General features: G+C 43.6%; 1 protein-coding gene across 1 annotated transcript in view; it reads right to left on the reverse strand.

Moving 5' to 3' along the window:
* LOC109933639 (glycylpeptide N-tetradecanoyltransferase 1-like) overlaps nt 1-18,667 on the reverse strand; it is a 63,679-nt gene that overhangs the window by 6,071 nt on the left and 38,941 nt on the right. The window contains exons 7-10 of the mRNA XM_020532662.2: nt 10,799-10,969; nt 6,767-6,875; nt 3,385-3,555; nt 706-873 (exon numbers count right to left, since the gene is read on the reverse strand). Of these exons, the coding sequence (XP_020388251.2) occupies nt 706-873; nt 3,385-3,555; nt 6,767-6,875; nt 10,799-10,969 (619 nt within the window). The remainder of the gene's footprint in view (nt 1-705; nt 874-3,384; nt 3,556-6,766; nt 6,876-10,798; nt 10,970-18,667) is intronic.

Consider the following 18,667-nt stretch of genomic DNA (forward strand, 5'->3'; position numbering starts at 1 on the left):
GGGCTCGAAACGTCAGCCTTCCTGCTCCTCTGATGCTGCTTGGCCTGCTGTGTTCATCCAGCTCTACACCTTGTTAACTCAGATTCTCCAGCATCTGCAGTTCCTACTATCTATCATATCTTTCTGGTAAGTGCCTTAAGTGTTGTTCAGTGTATGACTGCAACAGAGAATTAGGCAAATGGCATGAAATTGATTGGTTCCAGTCTATTCAATTGTTGGGACACCAGATATAGCATCAACTCCTGATTTTTAAAAAAATTCATTTATGGGACGAGGGCATCACTGGCTAGGCAGCATTTATTGCCCATCCCTAATTGCCCAGAGGGCAGTTAAGAGTCAACCACATTGCTGTGGGTCTGGAGTCACATGTAGGCCAGACGAGGTAAGGATGGCAGTTTCCTTCCCTAAACGGCATTTATGAACCAGATGGGTTCTTCTGTGAATCAGCAATGGATTCATGATAATCATTAGAATCTTAATTCCAGATATTTATTGAATTCAAATTCCACCGTCTGCCATGGCAGGAATAGAACCCTGGTCCTCAGAACATTACCTGGGCCTCTGGATTAACAGTCCAGCAATAATACCACTAGGCCATTGCCTCCCCGATTTAATCTTCAACCTTCTCATGTTAAATGAGTATTGTAAATTAAGAGGCAGGTTGATTAGGTCCTGATTTTATTGAATAGAAGACATGTCACATACCAACTTTGCAAGGATGAGGGCATCATTCATGAGGTCAACGAGAGGAGTCTTGGTGTGGACGTTATAAAAAGAGTAAGCAGCCTTTAGGCTCTTGTGAACAGGATGGTGCATGATGGTGGAAGGAAGAGTGTAAAAACTGAAGAAGTCTGTCAATTCTCCATCAGGGCTCTGCAGAAACAAGATAGGAGAAGTGAGTTACTTGAATATGAAAACAGCATTTACAAATAGCATGAGTAACCTGGTAAACTTTCAGCCTGAGATAGTCTGAACTGCAGATGCTGGAGTCAGAGATAACACAGTGTGGAGCTGGAGGAACACAGAAGGCCAGGCAGCAGAGGAGCAGGAAGGCTGACGTTTCGGGTCGGGACCCTTCTTCAGCTTTCCTGCTCCTCTGATGCTGCCTGGCCTGCTGTGTTTCTCCAGCTCCACACTGTGTTATCTTAAATTTGCAGCCTGACTGTTTACTGTATGTCCTAGAGGGGGATCTAGCATTCCCTGTTGAACAGCTATATAACCACTTTATGTGCGTATCCACCATCTTTACCCAACTACAAAACAAATCGCAGCTTCCTTTGTGAATTATCAAGCAGGTCCTATGCATTTCACTTACCAAGGTGGATGGCAGGGGATAGCGCACGCATGAGAGGGAGAGTACGTGCGTGTGCGAAAAGTGAGGGTACACGCGCGAGAGCGAGGAGGGAGAAGGCAATACACACGCAGATAAACACACAGGGACGCAAAAACCATGAATGATAAAACAGACACTGAGCGATGAAGAGAAAGAGAGAGAACACTAAATTCCCTGATGAGAGCAGATAGCTACAAGCGCTACATTAAACAGACCAACTCAGATTGCTGTCAACTTACACCATGTATGTTTGGCATTGGAGAACTGAACTTATATCATATTAACCAGAAAATAAACGCCAATCCAAATGTCATTTCACAGCCTGAAGACCATATTTGTCATCCTGGGGTCACTGTCAACTCAAACTACATGATTGAATCTGAGGCATTTCAGCTAAGACTCCTTAATGCACAGTCCAACAATTGCAAAGGTAAATGCTTTAAACAATTATCAAAACTAAGCCAAAACTTTTGGCAACCTAAGGTTGCATCCAAGTAGCCAACTACCTCACTACCCCACTGACCAGGCTGTCCCACTGACAAAATTTGAGGGTCTGTCCTCAGCATTCATTCTTAAATTTTCTCTGCTTTTTTCCTGAAGCCGTTGATTCTTGCTGAGATTCATAAGAGGGCTGCACCGTGGCCGATCCATTGTTGTTAACAGATTTGCCTGCTATAACCAGTGGGTGATATAACTGTTACTGTAACACTTCAGCTTGCGCTGGGGTAGGAATAAGACTTGAGCAGAAACTTGTTCGGAACCAAAAGAACTAAGCATTTGCTTTGTAGAGTTTTTATAATGGTTACACACAGAGGATTATAGCAATCAATCGGTAACGAGATGTCAAGAATGTATTGAAAAGTTGAGTCTGCCTTTAACAACTTTGTATGGATTTCTACAGTGAGGGAAGTTGATTACAGTGAATTGCTCATTATCAGGATTATACATCTTTTCTCGTGAGATCCAGCAATGACTCTCTGAATGCTATTCAAATACAAGGGTCATAGAGTCATAGAGATATACAGCATGGAAACAGTCACTTCAGTGCAACTTGCCAATGCCAACCAGACATCCTATACACATCTAGTCCCATTTGCCAGCATTTAGTCCATATCCCTCTACACACTTCCTATTCATATACCCATCCAGATGCCTTTTAAATGTTGTAATTATACCAGCATCCATCACTTCCTCTGACAGCTCATTCCATACATGCACCACCCTCTGCATGAAAATGTTCCCTTTAGGTCCCTTTTACGTCTTTCCCCGCTCACCTTAAACCTACGTCCTCTAGTTTTGGACTCCCACACCCCAGGGAAAAGACCTTGCTTATTTACCCTAGCCATGCCCCTCATAATTTTATAAACCCCTATAAAATCACCCGTCAGCTTCCGACACTTCAGGGAAAATAGCCCCAGCTTATTCAGCCTCCCAATAGTTCAAACCCTCCAACCCTGGCAACATCCTTGTAAATTTTTTCTGAACCTTTTCTAGTTCCACAACATCCTTCCCATAGGAGGGAGACCAAAATTGCATGCAATACTCCAAAAGTGGCTGAACCAATGTCCCGTACAGCTGCAACATAACCTTTCAACTCCTATATTCAGTGCATTGACCAATAAAGGCAAACGTACCAAATGCCACCTTCACTATCCTATTTACATGTGACTTCACTTTCAAGGAACTATGAACCTGCACTTCAAGGTCTCCTTGTTCAGCAACACTCCCCAGGACCTTACCATTAAGTGTATTAAACCTGCCCTGATTTGCCTTTCCAAAATGCAGCACCTCACATTTATCGAAGTTAAACTCCATCTGCCACTCCTCAGCCCATTGGCCCATCTGATCAAGATCCCATTGGGTTGTCATAGCCAAGACCAAATGCTCCTCACTCGATATCCATTTATATTAAATTCCTGCAGGAGTGGGAAATTTATCTCTGCCAATTTATTAGCCTCAGGACAGAAGGTTCAAATTGCACTTGTCATTTAGTTGTTGCCATAGTGATTGTTCACCGCCATATTTGTCGAGATTCAGTGAGTCAGACATACCTCAACAACATAAGTCTCTATAATATTTTCCCGAGGTAGGAACCAGTGAGCAACCTCCTCTTCGTTCATTGCTGGTGTCAGATAGAACTGCGTCAGGTATTCCCTCAGCAACCTGCACACCTGCTCCACATCCCGACGCTCCATTGGTCGCAGGCCAGGCGTTTTTGTGGTCTGGAACATTAGTAAAACATCAGAATTTACAGAAACAGGCAAAAGACCTAGGACCTGATTTTTCATGCACACACCATCACTGCCATTTTATAAAGTCCTTAAATCTTTTACATTTCTGGACAGGTTATTCAATTATCCAGGCACTACCCCACGTCAGTAACCAATATCACAGCTATACGACTGACTGGTAAAAAAAAAAAACTCTGTATTCTTTCCCACTCCTAAGTTCTTTACTTACCCCTAAATTCTTCATTTATTTTTATCTCTTGCCCCCGAGGATTTGAACCATTCACGAAAGAGTACAAGTTGCCCAGATCAATTCCTTTCAAAACATATACGAAACCTCTTTTGCAAAATAAAATCCAACAGTCTCAACATTTAGCTTAGTCCCTGGATATTGCAGATCACCTTTGTTGCCCCTTTCCTGTTACTGGAGATCCTGACAGATATTGAAAATAATTTGAGACCTTAAGCACGCTGTCAGTTTGGAATTTTATTCCCTAAGTTACATTTAACTTCAACTATTGCTCCAACACGCAATAATCACAGCGCTAGATATAAAAAGGTCATCATGCATTTCATTTGGGTAACCTTGAGGCCTTAACAGTTTTCCCTGCCCCAGGCTTAAAAAGTCATTCTCACCCATGGAAACATTAAATTATGAGACCACTCGTTTAAGAATTCCACTTTCCACAGTAAGTGTCACCTTTTGCTGGGGTGCAGCCCCAAACAGCTACCCCCCACAGCCCTCACACCTTTCTGTATTTCTATTCCAGGGACTGTGCCTCAAGGTGGGCAATAGGTGGTGCAAGGCAGCAACAGAAGTGCAGCAACTGTGCACTGTACAGCCAAGATTTAGTAAACAGGTACAGGAACCTGCCAGAAGTCCTCCACACACCTTCATCATCTTTGACTTGGGAACTGGACTGGGGGTGTAATGCTGTCAGACAAATGGGTGGATCCACCATGAACAATTCCATCAGACAGGACATTCCAGCAATACACTTGAAATTCCCAGGCTGCCTGTGTGCTTTATCAGGTGCAGTCCCAGTAATGTCTCCTTGGTGGTGCCATTCGTTGCAAAACTACGAAATTGTTCTTGTCAGCAGCACCACCAATGAGCCGATAAACTACAGTCCACATTCTCACAAAATCTTTACCATATCTGCTTGAAGAAAGGACTTGTACTTAATAAGCAACTCAAGCCTCAAACCATTCTAAAGAGCTTTAAAAAGCAAAATAATTACTTTGCAGCACTGCCAGGAGTTAGTAAGCAGGCACTGGAGACTGCTAGAGGTGCTTTTTATGCACCTCAATCATCTGTGATTCAGGGAACTGGCTTTGGGGTGCAATGCTGTCAGAGAGTGAATACTAGTCAGGAAAAATGCGGTAGCCACCTTACATTCAGCAGGATTCCACACAAACAATGTAATAACGATCTGTTTTACGGTTGTTGGTTTAAGGATAAATGCTGGTTTGGAGATGGTGAGTTGTGTGTTCTGCTTCAAATAATGTCACTAGATTGTTCATATCCACACAAGTGGACAGCCAGAGCTCAGCTGAGTGTCTCATCGGAAAGAGAGCACAGTAACACAGAACTGGATTATCAGCCTGAATTATGTGGCCAAGTCTCTGGAGCAAAACTTGAGTCAATGACCTTCTGCCTTAGAAGCTACAATTAAGCACAAATTACACAGCATGATTCTTCTCGCTTCAAGTACCTTCCAGGGTCAGGCAGCATCTCATTCCTTCAGGGAATGCTCAAAAAATAAGGTTTTGACTAGTTTGAAAGTTTGAACTTTGGATTACCCTGATCAGTGGTCAAGAGGTTCAGCACCATGTCTCCAAGTTACCACAGTCAAAAATCCATTAAACATCTCTGCTTAGAGCAATGATGCAGAAAAAATGCTTAAGGAAACGTTGACCAGCAGTGTTAGTGGATGGGCATAAGGTTGTAGGAATTTAGTGTTAGGTCTCCATTTCAACTGTTCAGCTAGTTATTTAGCCACCTAAGCACAAAAGGCTGTTACTGGACTACAATAGTATCTTATATCTGCATAGCACATTTACCTTTGCAAATATCCCAAGGTGCTTCACATGCGCATATTCAGACAAACTGTGACAATAATCTTGAGAGGAGATATTAGCAGAGATAACTAAAAGCTTGGATAGAAAGGTAGACGTTAAGAAGCAGTTTAAACAAAAGAGGCAGAGAGACCTGAAGAGCTTAGGACCTAGATGCTTACAAGCCAATATTGGGAAGAAGATTGTGCTGAATTATGGTGGGCCAGAATCAAGAGGAATGCAAAGTTATCAGAGGGTTATGAGCTGGAATAAGTTATGGAGGTTACAGAGTCTGTTCATGGGCAGAACAATGCACTTAAACAAACAAAAACAGAAATTGCTGGAGAAACTCAGCAGGTCCGGCAGCATCTGTGGAGAGAAAACAGAGTAACCGCTTCATGTCCAATGAACCTCCTTCAGATCTCCACCATCCACCATTCTTCATTTTATTTTAACATATTTAACTAGATGGAGATCAGGGATACCATTCAGCTCATCCTCGGGTAGAGAGCTAGTCTCCCACAACTGGCTGTTGAACTGATTGCCTCCAATGTTTTTGTCTTCATTCCTCGTTGCTGGTATTTAAGACACTGCACAGTATTTTTCAACAGCAGTCCTGCACTGATCATTTCTCAGTTTGATGTCTCGATCAGCAAAGGCCAAATGTGACCGAGACGATATTCATGAAGAACTTTTCTCATTCCAGTTAGAATATCATTTCCTCTATGAGGTTCCCCTGGGCAATGAGAAGACGTTTATGAGTTACAGCCCCAATCGTGAGGGAATGTGACCTTCTGGAATGGTGGGAAAGTTGAAAGTTCAGGGTAAGCCTACAATTTGTTTGGGAATATTTTGTGATGCAGTAATTGTTTTATCAAAGGCGAACAAGGACCAGTCATGGCCTTAGGGTTCTGTCAGTGAAACATGATTAGGGTTAAAATGGAAAGTACTGGAGGCAAACAATATGATTAGTTAACTTGCTGCTTAGCTACTCACTAATTAGAAATGAGCAAAAAGAAAGACATGTAAAGATGAAAGAAAGAAGGGCCAATGTTAAACATGATAATGAAGGCAGCAGATTCGACCCACAAGACACAAGTAATGTTTAAAGACAGGTTTTACTGAGACACACAGTATTTAGGCTCACCTCTGGCAGTCTATATAATTTCATTGTTCGTTGCATAGTCATGTTTCTGCTCAGATGGGAGAACTTCACCTCTACTAGTTTGCGTGGGTTCAGTGACCTGTGCCAGTACCTGCCCAACAGATCACAGAATACTCTAGTCAGTCACTGACAGAACAGAGAGCTTTGCATACTGTGACGCGTGCCTGGTCCTACACCCAAACTCACATCAAATGCAAAACATACTCCTGGGCTCACTCCTGGAATAACACCCACTAAACATAGCAAGAGTCTCCAAGACATGACAAGTACATCTATACACTCCAACTGTGCACCACACTCCAGACTGCACCTGAGCATTGCTACTATCACACACAGATTATACCACAGTGTACTGATAACCAGAGGCAATTCAGATAGATTAAAAACAAAGCTGGTTATGGACAGGAGAGAAGTTGTAAATCCTAGAATGAACTAGAATCATACTACAGAATACTTTAGATTGGAAAGCAGAAGTAAAAGCACTCTAAATTAATGCAGCATTCACAACATGATAGCTGAATTGATGGTGCCAGCATAAGTTGAAGTAAAAATTCAACTGTCATTACAGAGTCACGGCTGCAAAATGATCAAGACTGGTTACTGAATACAAAAGGAAAATTGACATTCGGCTTGAATAAGTAAAAGGAAAAGGAAGTGGGGTTGTGCTGATTATAAGGGATGGGATCATTATAGTAGTGATGTAGTATCTCCAAAAGAAAGAGTACAATGTAGAATCTATTTGGATGGAGCCAAGAAACAGGGGATATCAAACATCCGAGTGGTTTATAGGCCACCAAACACAAGTGGGAATACAGGGCACGGTTCAAACCAGGAAATTACAGGTGTCTGTAGCAAGGGGATTACAGTGGTCACCAGTCAGTCTATATACAGGCTGGATAAATATAATGAGACCAATGCAGCAGGGAAAGATTTCCTCGAATGTGTTCAAGTCAGATTTTGGGGGCAATTAGGGTGTAGGCTACTTTAGATCTAGAATTATGAAATGAGAAAGGGTAAAATTATAATCTTTAGGGATTGTGACCATAGTATGTTAGGACTTTCCATTAAGTTTGATAAAGACATGGTTCAATCTGAAATTAGAGTCATAAACCTAAACAAGGGCAACTTATGAAGGTATGAGGAGCAAATTGACTGTGGTGGTGTAGAAAAGTGTATTGAAAAGTTTGACAGTTGATAGGCAATGGCTAGTTTTTAAAGAATTAACGATTGGCCTTCAACAAACATTTTACCGCTGCCCTGTGTGCCCATTCCTGCGGCAGTTTCCAGGCCAGGCCCCCACCACGTCCCTGACTCTGGTCAGCCCCACAGCCATGGCCCTCCCCTCCAACAGCCAGCAGAACCAGTGATTTACGGAGGAATGTAATGGAGGTTCACCAGACCGATTCATGGGATGGTGGGATCATCATGAGGGAAGATAGAAGAAAGAGAGAGACTGGACCTGCATTTTCTCGGAGTTTATAAGAATGAAGCATGATCTCTTAGAAACTTACAAGAATCTTAAAGGGATAGACAGAGCTGACACAGAAAGAACGTTTCACCTTACTCTAGGGTCTGGAACTACGGGAATAAAAGGCAAGCCATTTCGGAATGAGAGGAGGGGGAATTTCTTCATTCAGAGGGTGGTGAATCTTTGGAATTCTCAAACACAGAGTTATGGAAGCTCAGTCATTGAATAAGCTCCAGTCAGATTTCTAGGTGCTAATGATAACAAGGAATATAGCAGTACAGTAGGAATTTGGTGCTGAGGTAGACGATCAGCCATGATCAAAAATGGGGTTACGAGGGACTGAAATGACTTCTCCTGTTCCTATGTTCCTAACTACATGGAAGCTACAGGGAGAGGGAGAGGTTTATATGTTGCCAGAGGTGATGAGAAAATTGCACACTCCCTTAGACACGAATTTACTCTCTAAGCAGTATCACTTTGAAAGTGCTCAAAAGTCAAAGGCTCAATTGACAACATCTTTAAGGGTATTAACAGAAATAGCATAACCCATGGTCTGTCACACAATCAGTGGCAGAATCAATTTTATTGCCTACTGAAAAGGAATGACCATTCGTTTAACCAATATCCAGCCCAGAACAGAATGGCTTTGTCTAGTCTGAGATGCTGGGGATACACTAATAAGGGAATTAACTTACTGACTGTCACTGGACATCAGTAGAGAGACAATGGAATAGTTTCCCATGTTGTTATTATTCACTCGTGTGACATGGACATTGCTGGCTGGCCAGCATTCATTGCCTGTCCCTTGTTGCCATTGAAGGTGGTTATGAGCTGCCTTCTTGAACTGGTGCAGGCTCTGCGCTATAGGTAGACCCACAATGCTTTTAGTGAGGTAATTCTGGTATTCTGATGCAATGACACCTAAGGAACTGCAGTATATTTTCAAGTCAGGATGGTGAGTGGTTTGGAGGGGAACTTCCAAGTGGTGGTGTTCCCACGTATCTGCTGCCCTTGCCTTTTTAGGTGAATCTTTGGGTGAATTTCTACAGTGCACCTTGTAGACGGTACATACTGCTGCTTCTGAGCATCCATGGAGAAGGCAGTGAATGCTTGCGGATGTGGTGCCAATCACACAGGCTGCTTTGTCCTGGATAGTGTCAAGCTTCTTGAGTGCTGCTGGAGGTGCACTCATCCAGGCATTCCATCATACTTCTGACTTGTGCCTTGCAGATGGTGGTCAGGATTTGGAGGGTCAGGAGGTGAGTTACTCACACTAATACTCCTAAACTCTGAATTGGTCTTGTAGCTGCTGTATCTATATGGTAAGTCCAGTTAAGTTTCTGATTAATGATAACTGCCAAGATCTTGTTAGTGAGGGATTCAGTGATGGTAAGCCCAATGAGCATCAAGGGACAGTGGTTAGATTATCTCTTACTGGTGATAACCATTGCCTGGCATTTGTGTGGTGCAAATGTTACTTGCCACTTGTCAGCCTAAGCCTGGATATTGTTGCATTTGAACATGGACCGTTTCAGTATCTGAGGAGTCGTGAATTGTACTGAACATTGTCTAATCATCAGCAAACATCCCCACATCTGACCTTATGATGGAAGGAAGATCATTGATAAAGAATTTGAATGCGGTTCAGCCAAGGACACTACCCTGAGGAACTCCTGCAGAGATGCCTGACCTCCGATAACCACAGATGTCTTCCTATGTGCCAGGTAAGGTTCCAAACCGCGAAGAACTTGCTCCTTGATTCCCATTGATTTCAGTTTTGCTAGGGATCCTTGATGCTATACTTGGTCAAATGCAGCCTTGATGTCAAGGGACATATTATTTAGGCAGGGAGCTATACCTGGAGGCCAGAGGCTTACAGAACAACAGGTATGTTGAAAAGTACAGAGAGTTGCAGGTATACACCTGGCTATACTTGGAACACATTGCTATACTACATCAGCCAACGGTGCAATTTTTCGCACAGATTGTACCTACTATAATCCAATGCATCCAGTCTGACATACAGGAACATATCCTGTGGCACCCTGGGATTCCCCATCTACTATCCCTGCACACCTGAGACATCCACCCATCCATACAGCTACAACTCCAGAGAAAGATAACAAGGACTCTCTTTCTGACACCCAGGAATCCTATCTCACATCATCCACATCCCTCTGCAACCACACCTCAACCACCTGCTAAATGCAGATGAGATAGTAGGGCTTGTGTGATCTTAATGCGTTAATTTACTTGCCATGAAAATGTCTGATAAAAACAGTGTGGCGTGAGCTTTACATTGTATTTGCTGTTAGAGATAATTGTAATTAGGTATAAATCAGCTGAAGTTGACCTAAAACGTGCACGTATTTCGTAGAGACCCTCTTGTGGTGCAGTGGAAGTGTTCTTACTCCAAGGACCAGGAGGCCTGAATTCAAATCCCACCTGCACCAGAGGTGTGTAATAACATCTCTGAACAGGTTAACTTTAAAAATAGATTAATTTTAAAAAATTAAACATGTATTACTCATTAGGATGGATCTTACCTACAAGTGCCCACAGGTTTCGGCAGCACTACACCTGCTGTATACACAGCCTGATAGCTGCCTTCGAGGTTGACTCTCCTGGTGATCTCGCGGATCAGGACTGGAGCCACACGTTTGGAGCGCAGCTTCTTATGCACACACAGAAAATTAATCTCCACCATCTTCTTCAGACTGCCAGAAAAATAAAACAAGAAATTTTAGAAATATAAACTAAATAAAACACTGAAAATCAAACAAAAGCAGCAGGTTATGCAGCATCTTTGGGGAAAGAAGTTTCAGTGTTAAAGATCTCTCCCACTTACTCGCCCCACAACCTCACTGAATGACAGCCCCAATGCTCAACATACCCTCCCACTGTCTTTCTGACACTCCAAGCCCATTCTCATCGCCAGACATCTCCATCCCCACTGCCTGGTACGTACCAACTTCCTCACTGATTGTCGCACCATCTGCTGGAACCTCCCACCAAACCAAAACTCACCACCTGGCAAACACATACACCCATACCCTATCAATGCCTGGCATACGCTCCCTCCCCTCCCATCAAGTCTTTCTACTCTATGAAAGCACGTTTTTCAGGTTTGGAGAAAGGTTGTAAAAGAAACAAAAAGGAAGGAGATTTCCAGAAAACGAGACTGAAATGGCCAAAGGTTTCACAGCTAAGGATGGGCAAACAGAATAGGGTCAAAGAAGATCAAAGTTGAAATTCTGGGAATATGCACAGGAACTATATTCTCATCTTGGTGAGGAGAACACAAAGTTAGACAGGAGCAAGTTCTGGAGGATGAGGACAAATGTGCTGAAACTAATGGAAAGGGAGAATGTGGTGGCAATGACGTGAGAATAATAACCTAGAACCCAGAATAACTTGCTGGAGACATGCATTCAAATCTATGGCAGATGGTGAAATAGGCCAAAAAAAATACTAGTCTAATGGCAACCATGCAACCACTATAGGTTGTAATTAAAAACCCATCTGGTTCACAAATGTCTTTTATGGCAGAAAATCTGTCATTCTTACCTGGTCCTGCCTACATGTGACTCCCACAACAATGCGGTTGATTCATAACTGCTTTCTGAGCAATTACTGGTGCGTAATAAATGCGGCTGAGCCAGTAATATCCATATGTGAATAAATTTTTAAAAGCTGTACAGGACCTCGGTGAGACCACACCCGGATTGCTTTGTGCAGCTTAGATCTCCTTACCCATGGAAATAGAAAGAATGCAGTAAAGGTTTATCAGATTGATTCCTCGAATGGCAGGGCTGTCGTATGAAAACAGACTGAGTTGACAGGGTCTGTATACATTGGAGTTTAGAAGAATAAGAGGGGCGCTGATTGAGAGGTATAAAATTTGGACAGGGCTAGACAGGGATGATGTTCCGTCTGGCTGGGGCAGCCAGAACAAGGTAGATCAGAATAAGTGGCAGGCTGTTTTATACTGAGAGGAGGAGAAATTTCTTCACTCAGCTGTAAACAACCCTGTAGACAGGAGCCATTGAACTAATTTCCTAGTCTTTTCCCTTGCCAATGACACCATGTGTTTTTTGCAGGGGTGTGTGTCTGTGTGTGTGTGGGGCTGTGTCTAGGGGGTAGATTTATAAGGGGGTTACAGTTTTAACTAGTAGAGTTTTATGTCAGTGGTCCATAATTATTTATGTGTAGCTAAAATCTATTCAGTTGTAACAAGCAGTAATCCTTGATAAGTACAGTCTTCCCTGTCAACTTAGGTTTAAAAGACAAGTGAATGGAGTTTTGTGCACTTCTATAAAATCTTTAACTATTATGATGATTCCAGGATTAGTGGGGTTTGATTACTGGTGTGCAATTTTCTTTTCTTCTGCACAGTTCTCAAGATCTGCAACTTCTGGTACCAGAAATCAATAATGCAATTTGCATCAGAATGTTGGTTGCTGTGCGCAGCTTAGAGGAAACATTATATTTCCAAGTCAGAGTGGTGAGTGGCATGGAGTGGTATTGCAATAGTGGCATACCCATGTACTTGCTGCTCTTGTCCCAAAGATGGCAGTGGTCCTGGGTTTAAAAGGTGGTTTCAAAGGAGCCTTGGTGAATAGCTGCAATGCATTTTGCAGATGGTACATACATTGCTGTAGGTGATGGAGTGCATGTTTGGACATATGATGCAGGCTGCATTTTTCCTGGATGGCATTTAGCTTCTTGAGTATTGCTGGAATTGCACTCATCCAGGCAAGTAGACAGTGTTCCATCACACTCCTATCATGTACTTCATAGGTGCTGAACAGGCTTTGAGAAGTCAGGATGTGAGTTACTCATCACGGGCTATCTAGGCTCTAACCGGCTCATCATCAAGAGCTCCAAGATGGCGGCAGAGTAGGAATCGCCAGTCGGACCTTCTCTGCTCGCCAGATCGTTTTTCTTTTCTTTCGTTTTTTTCCTCTTTTTAGCTTTTTCTTCCTTCCACCCCCAACTTTTGTTTGCCCTGCCCTGCCTGCAGCGTGAAGTCGAGGGAGACAGATCGCGGCCAAGCCTCAGCAGGAGCTGAGCGCGTGGGCTGAGTCCCTCGGAGGAGCGAGCCAGCCGATTTATGGGCCAAGTCCAGCAGCGGCAGCGGAGCGAGCATGGGCCGAGTCCAGCGGCGGCAGAGCAGGTCCTAGACGGAGGCCGGCAGGTGGAGGCAGCGCGGCCTCGTGCTCTGGGGCTGGCAGGCATGGACTCATGATGGTGAGGGACTGGAATGTAAATACTTATGGTCACTTTTATCATCATTCCGGACTTTTTAAAACTCTGTTCCCATGCTAACCTTTTTTTAAACTCTGCAACAACACAGTATTTTTACATAGGTACTCTGTACCTAAGATGGCGCTGAGAGGAGACAGTACAAACTTTTCACTGCACTCATTCGAGTGCACGTGACAATAAAAGGCTATTCTGATTCTATATAGCTAATCTAGTTCAGTTCTAGGCAATAGCAACACCCAGAATTCTGTGATAGTAATGCACTGAATGACAAGGGACACTACATAGATTTGCTTTTGTTGGAGATGGTCATTGCTTAGTATTTGCGTGGCATGAATGTTACTTGTCACTTTACAGCCCAAGGCTGGCTACTGTCCAGGTCTAGCTGCATTTGGATGTGGATTGCTTCAGTTTCCAAGGAATCACAAATGTTGCTGATCATCAACTATGCAATCAGCAACAAACATCCCTCCTTCTAACATCACTGTGATGAAGCAGCTGAAGATGGTTGGGCCCAGGACACTACCCTTAGGAATTCCTGCAGAGACATCCTGCTTCTAAAATGACTGACCTCCAACCACCACACCCATTATGCTAGAAACTACTTCAAAAGGTGGAGAGTTTTCCCTGATCCCCACCTACTCCAGCTTGCTAGGGCTCCTTGATGCCTCATTTGGACAAATTGCAGCTTTGGTGTCAAGGGCAGTCACTCTCACCTCACCTCTGAAATTCAGCTCCTTTGTCTATGTTTGAACGAAGACTATTGAGGTCAGGAGTTAGGTGGCCCTGGCAGAATCCAAACTGAGCATTAGTGAGCAGGTTATTGCTCAGAAGCTGCTGACTGCTGGCACTGTTGATGACACCTTCCATCACTTTACTGATGACCAAATGTAGACTGATTGGTGGTAATTGATTAAAATAGATGTGAGCTGCTTTTTGTGTGCAGACACACCTGGGCAATCTTCCACATTTTCAGGACCATCAGACGTGTAAGCAAAATTAGGCAATTCAGCCCATCGCGTCTGCTCCACCATTTGATCTTGGCTATGTTTCTCAACTCCATTTTCAGGCCTTTTCCCATAACAGCTTCATACCCTTACCAATCAAGAAACCAGCTATCTCTGTCTTAAATATACTTACTTAGCTGCCATAGCTTTCTGCAGCAATGTTCCACAATGACAGATACCAATGCTGTAGCTGTACTAAAACAGCTTGGCTAGGGGTGCGCCAAGTTCTACAGCACAAGTCGGAATATGCCTCAGCTGTTTCTTAATAGGAAGTGAAACAAATAGGCTGAAGACTGGCACCTGCGATCTGGGCTTCTAGAGGAGGCAGAGATATATCATCCACTTGGCACTTCTGATTGAAGATTATTGCAAATGCTTCCACCTTTCCTTCTGCACTGATGTGCTGGGTTACCACTTCATTAAGAATGGGACATTTATGGAGTCTTCTCGTCCAGTAAGTTAATTGTCCACCACCATTCACGATAGGATGTGGCAAGATTACAAATTTTAGATCTGATCCGTTGGTTGTGGAATCACTTAGCTGACAACACTACAGTTGTAGATCCGATATCAAACAATGATAAGACAGAAGGAGAAAGGATGCTTGGTGGCATGGTGCAAAGATAACAATCTGTTCCTCAATATCAGCAAAACTAAAGAGCCGATCATCGACTTCAGGAAGCAAGGAGGAGGGCACACCCCCTATCTACATCAATGGAGCGGAAGTGGAAATGGTTGAGAGCGTCAAGTTCCTAGGAGTTACGATAACCAACTATCTGCCCTGACAACCCATGTTGATATGACAGTCAAGGAGGCGCAATAAAGGTTCCTGAGGATAAACAGGCCAAGGAAATATGGCATGTCCATAAGGACCCTCACCATCTTTCATAGGTGCACCATAGAAAGCTTTCAATCTGGATGCATCACTGCTTGGTATGGCAACTGCTCTGCCCAGGACCATAAGAAACTATAGAAAGTTATGAACACAGCCCAGACCATCATGCAAGCCAACCTCCCATCCATTGACTCCATCTATAGTTCTCGTTGCTGCAGAAAGGTAGCCAACATTTCAAAGACCCCTCCAATCCCAGTTATAATCTCTTCCGTAAGGCAGAAGGTACAAAAGTTTAAACAAACGTACCAACAGGTTCAAAAACAGCTTCTTCTCCACTGTTATTATACTGCTGAATGGACCTCTCAAATTTCAAATCTAATGTTGATCTTGCTTTTTGCACGCCCTTCTGTGCAGTGTAGCTTTGTATGCTGTCCTCTGTTCAATCGCCCTATGATCCGTATGTCCTTGTGTGTCATGATCTGCCTGTGCTGCACACAAAACAAATCTTTTCACTGTACTGAGGTACGTGACAATAATAAATCAAATCAGATCTGTCTATCACTTGCTGCTGATCATGTTTGGCAATATAAGTATTCCTGTTTTGTAGTTTCAGATTGACAACTCATATTTCGATATGCCTGGTGTTGCTCCTGGGGTAGCATGGTAGCTCAATGGTTAGCATTGCTGCCTCACAGCACCAGGGAGCCAGGTTCAATTCCAGCCTCAGGCAACTGTCTGTGTGGAGTTTGCACCTTTTCCCTGTTCCTGTGTGGGTTTCCTCTGGGTGCTCTGGTTTCACCCCATAGTCCAAAGATGTGCAGGTTCATAGAATCATAGAATCCCTACACAGTGTGGAAACAGGCCCTTCAGCCCAACAAGTCCACACGGACCCTTGGAGCATCCCACCCAGACCAATCCCCCTAATCTACAGACCCCTGAACACTACGGGCAATTTAGCTTAGCCAATCCACCTAACCTGCACATCTTTGGACCGCAGTACCCAGAGGAAACCCATGCAGACAGGGGGAGAATGTACAAACTCCACACAGACAGTCGCCCGAGGGTGGAATTGAACCTGGATCCCTGGTGCTGTGAGGCAGCAGTGCTAACCACCGAGTCACCGTGCCGCCCTAAGGTTAGGGTGGATTAGCTGTGCTAAATTGCCCATAGTGTCTAGGGATGTGCAGGCTAGGTGGGTTAGCTTCTGGAAATGCAGGGTTACAGGGATAGGGGGTGGGTCTGGTTAATATGCTGTTCGGAGGGGTGGTGCAGACTCGATGGACAGAATGGCTTGCTTCCACACTGTAGGGGTTCTATGATTCTATGCCCTCATGCACACTTAACTACACCAGGGGTGATCCCCTGGCTCAACGGTTTATAGTGAGGGGTATATGCCAGGCCAGGGATGGCGCTGATTATATCGGAGCACAATTCTGTTGCTGATGACGGTGCACATCATCTTGTGAATGCCCAGTCTTGAGTTGCTCGATCTGTTCAAATTCTGTCCCATTTGGCACAGTGTAGTGTCATACAACACGACGAAGGGTATTCTCAATGTGAAGGCGGGTCTTTGCGGCAATTGCTCTTACAGACGCTATCACAGACAAACGCATCTGCTGACTGATGAGGACGATGTCAAGCACGTTTTTCTCGTCCTCACATTATGAAGGAGGGCTTTGAAGGTCAACAGGGTTGTTTTTGTCATTGTAGTTTCCAGTGCCTCGGTCAATGCCAGTTTCATTTCTTTTTTGAGACTTTCTAGAGACCGATGCAACTGAGTTGCCAGGTTGGCCATTTTGAAGGACAGTTAATAGTCAACCACATTGCTGTGGGTCTCGACTCACATGTATGATAGACCAGGTAAGGACAGCTGTTTCCTTCCCTAAATGATGTTAATGAATCAGATGGACTTTCTGACAATCAGCAAAGGTTTCATGATCTTCATTAGATCTTTTAGTTCAAGACTTTTATTGAATTCAAATTCCACCATCTGCCGTGGTTGGATTCAAACGGAGGTCCTACTACATGGGTCGCTCGATTACTGTATGGCAAGAATACTACATCATTCCCTCCCGAACAGTTATGGTTAAAGTGGCTTGAGCACAAGGAGGGAATGAAGAAACGAAAGATGGCAGAAAAAGATAAATGAATCAAAATGGAATCAATAAGACAGTAAATCAAAATGAGAAAATTAAAATTAGAATTGCAAAGAGATGACAAAGCAAAGGAACATAAATATGTTCTTAAAACAATGCCGTTGAAACAGGAGACATCAGACACTGATCCAGGCTCTGGCATTGAGAATTTACATCAATATTTGAAGTCCAGTAAGGAAATGTTTAAGTCTGCACAGACCCTATCAAAATTTGAGCCAAATGATGTGGAAGTATGCTTCATGTTATTTGGGGAAATGGCTAGACAACTGAAATAAGAACATAAGAACTAGGAGCAGGAGTAGGCCATCTGGCCCCTCGAGCCTGCCCCGCCCTTTAATAAGATCATGGCTGTACTTTGAGACTTAGCTCCACTTACCCGCCCACTCACCATAACCCTTAATTCCTTTACTGTTCAAAAATTTATCTAGCCTTGCCTTAAAAACATTCAGTGAGGGAGCTTCAACCGCTTCACTAGGCAGGGAATTCCACAGATTCACAACCCTTTGGGTGAAGAAGTTCCTCCTGACCTCAGTCCTACATCTGCTTCCCTTTATTTTGAGGCGATGCCCTCTAGTCCTAGTTTCACCTGCTAGCAGAAACAACCTCCCTACCTCCACTTTATCTATTCCCTTCATAATCTTATATGTTTCTACAAGATCTCCCCTCATTCTTCTGAATTCCAATGAGTATAAGCCCAGTCTACTCAGTCTCTCCTCATAATCCAACTCTCTCAACTCTGGAATCAATCAAGTGAATCTCCTCTGCACCCCCTCCAGTGCTAGTATATCCCTTCTCAAGTAAGGAGACCAAAACTGCACACAGTAGTCCAGGTGTGGCCTCACCAGGACCCTATACAGCTGCAGCATAGCCTCCCTGTTTTTAAACTCCATCCCTCGAGCAATGGCAGACAAAATTCCATTTGCCTTTTTAATCACCTGCTGCAATCCCACCTTCAGCGATTCATGCACAAGGACACCCAAGTCCCTTTGCACAGCAGCGTGCTGCAATTTTTTACCATTTAAAACATAGTCCATTTTCCTGTTATTCCTACCAAAATGGATGACCTTACACTTATCAAATGGACAAAAGAGGACTTGCCATTGCTCATGTGCAGTAAGTTGTCAGGTAAAGGACAGGAAATTTATGCTTCAC

The sequence above is a fragment of the Rhincodon typus genome, chromosome 30 (assembly GCF_021869965.1).
Source record: "Rhincodon typus isolate 14 chromosome 30, sRhiTyp1.1, whole genome shotgun sequence".
Classification (NCBI taxonomy): Eukaryota; Metazoa; Chordata; class Chondrichthyes; order Orectolobiformes; family Rhincodontidae; genus Rhincodon; species Rhincodon typus.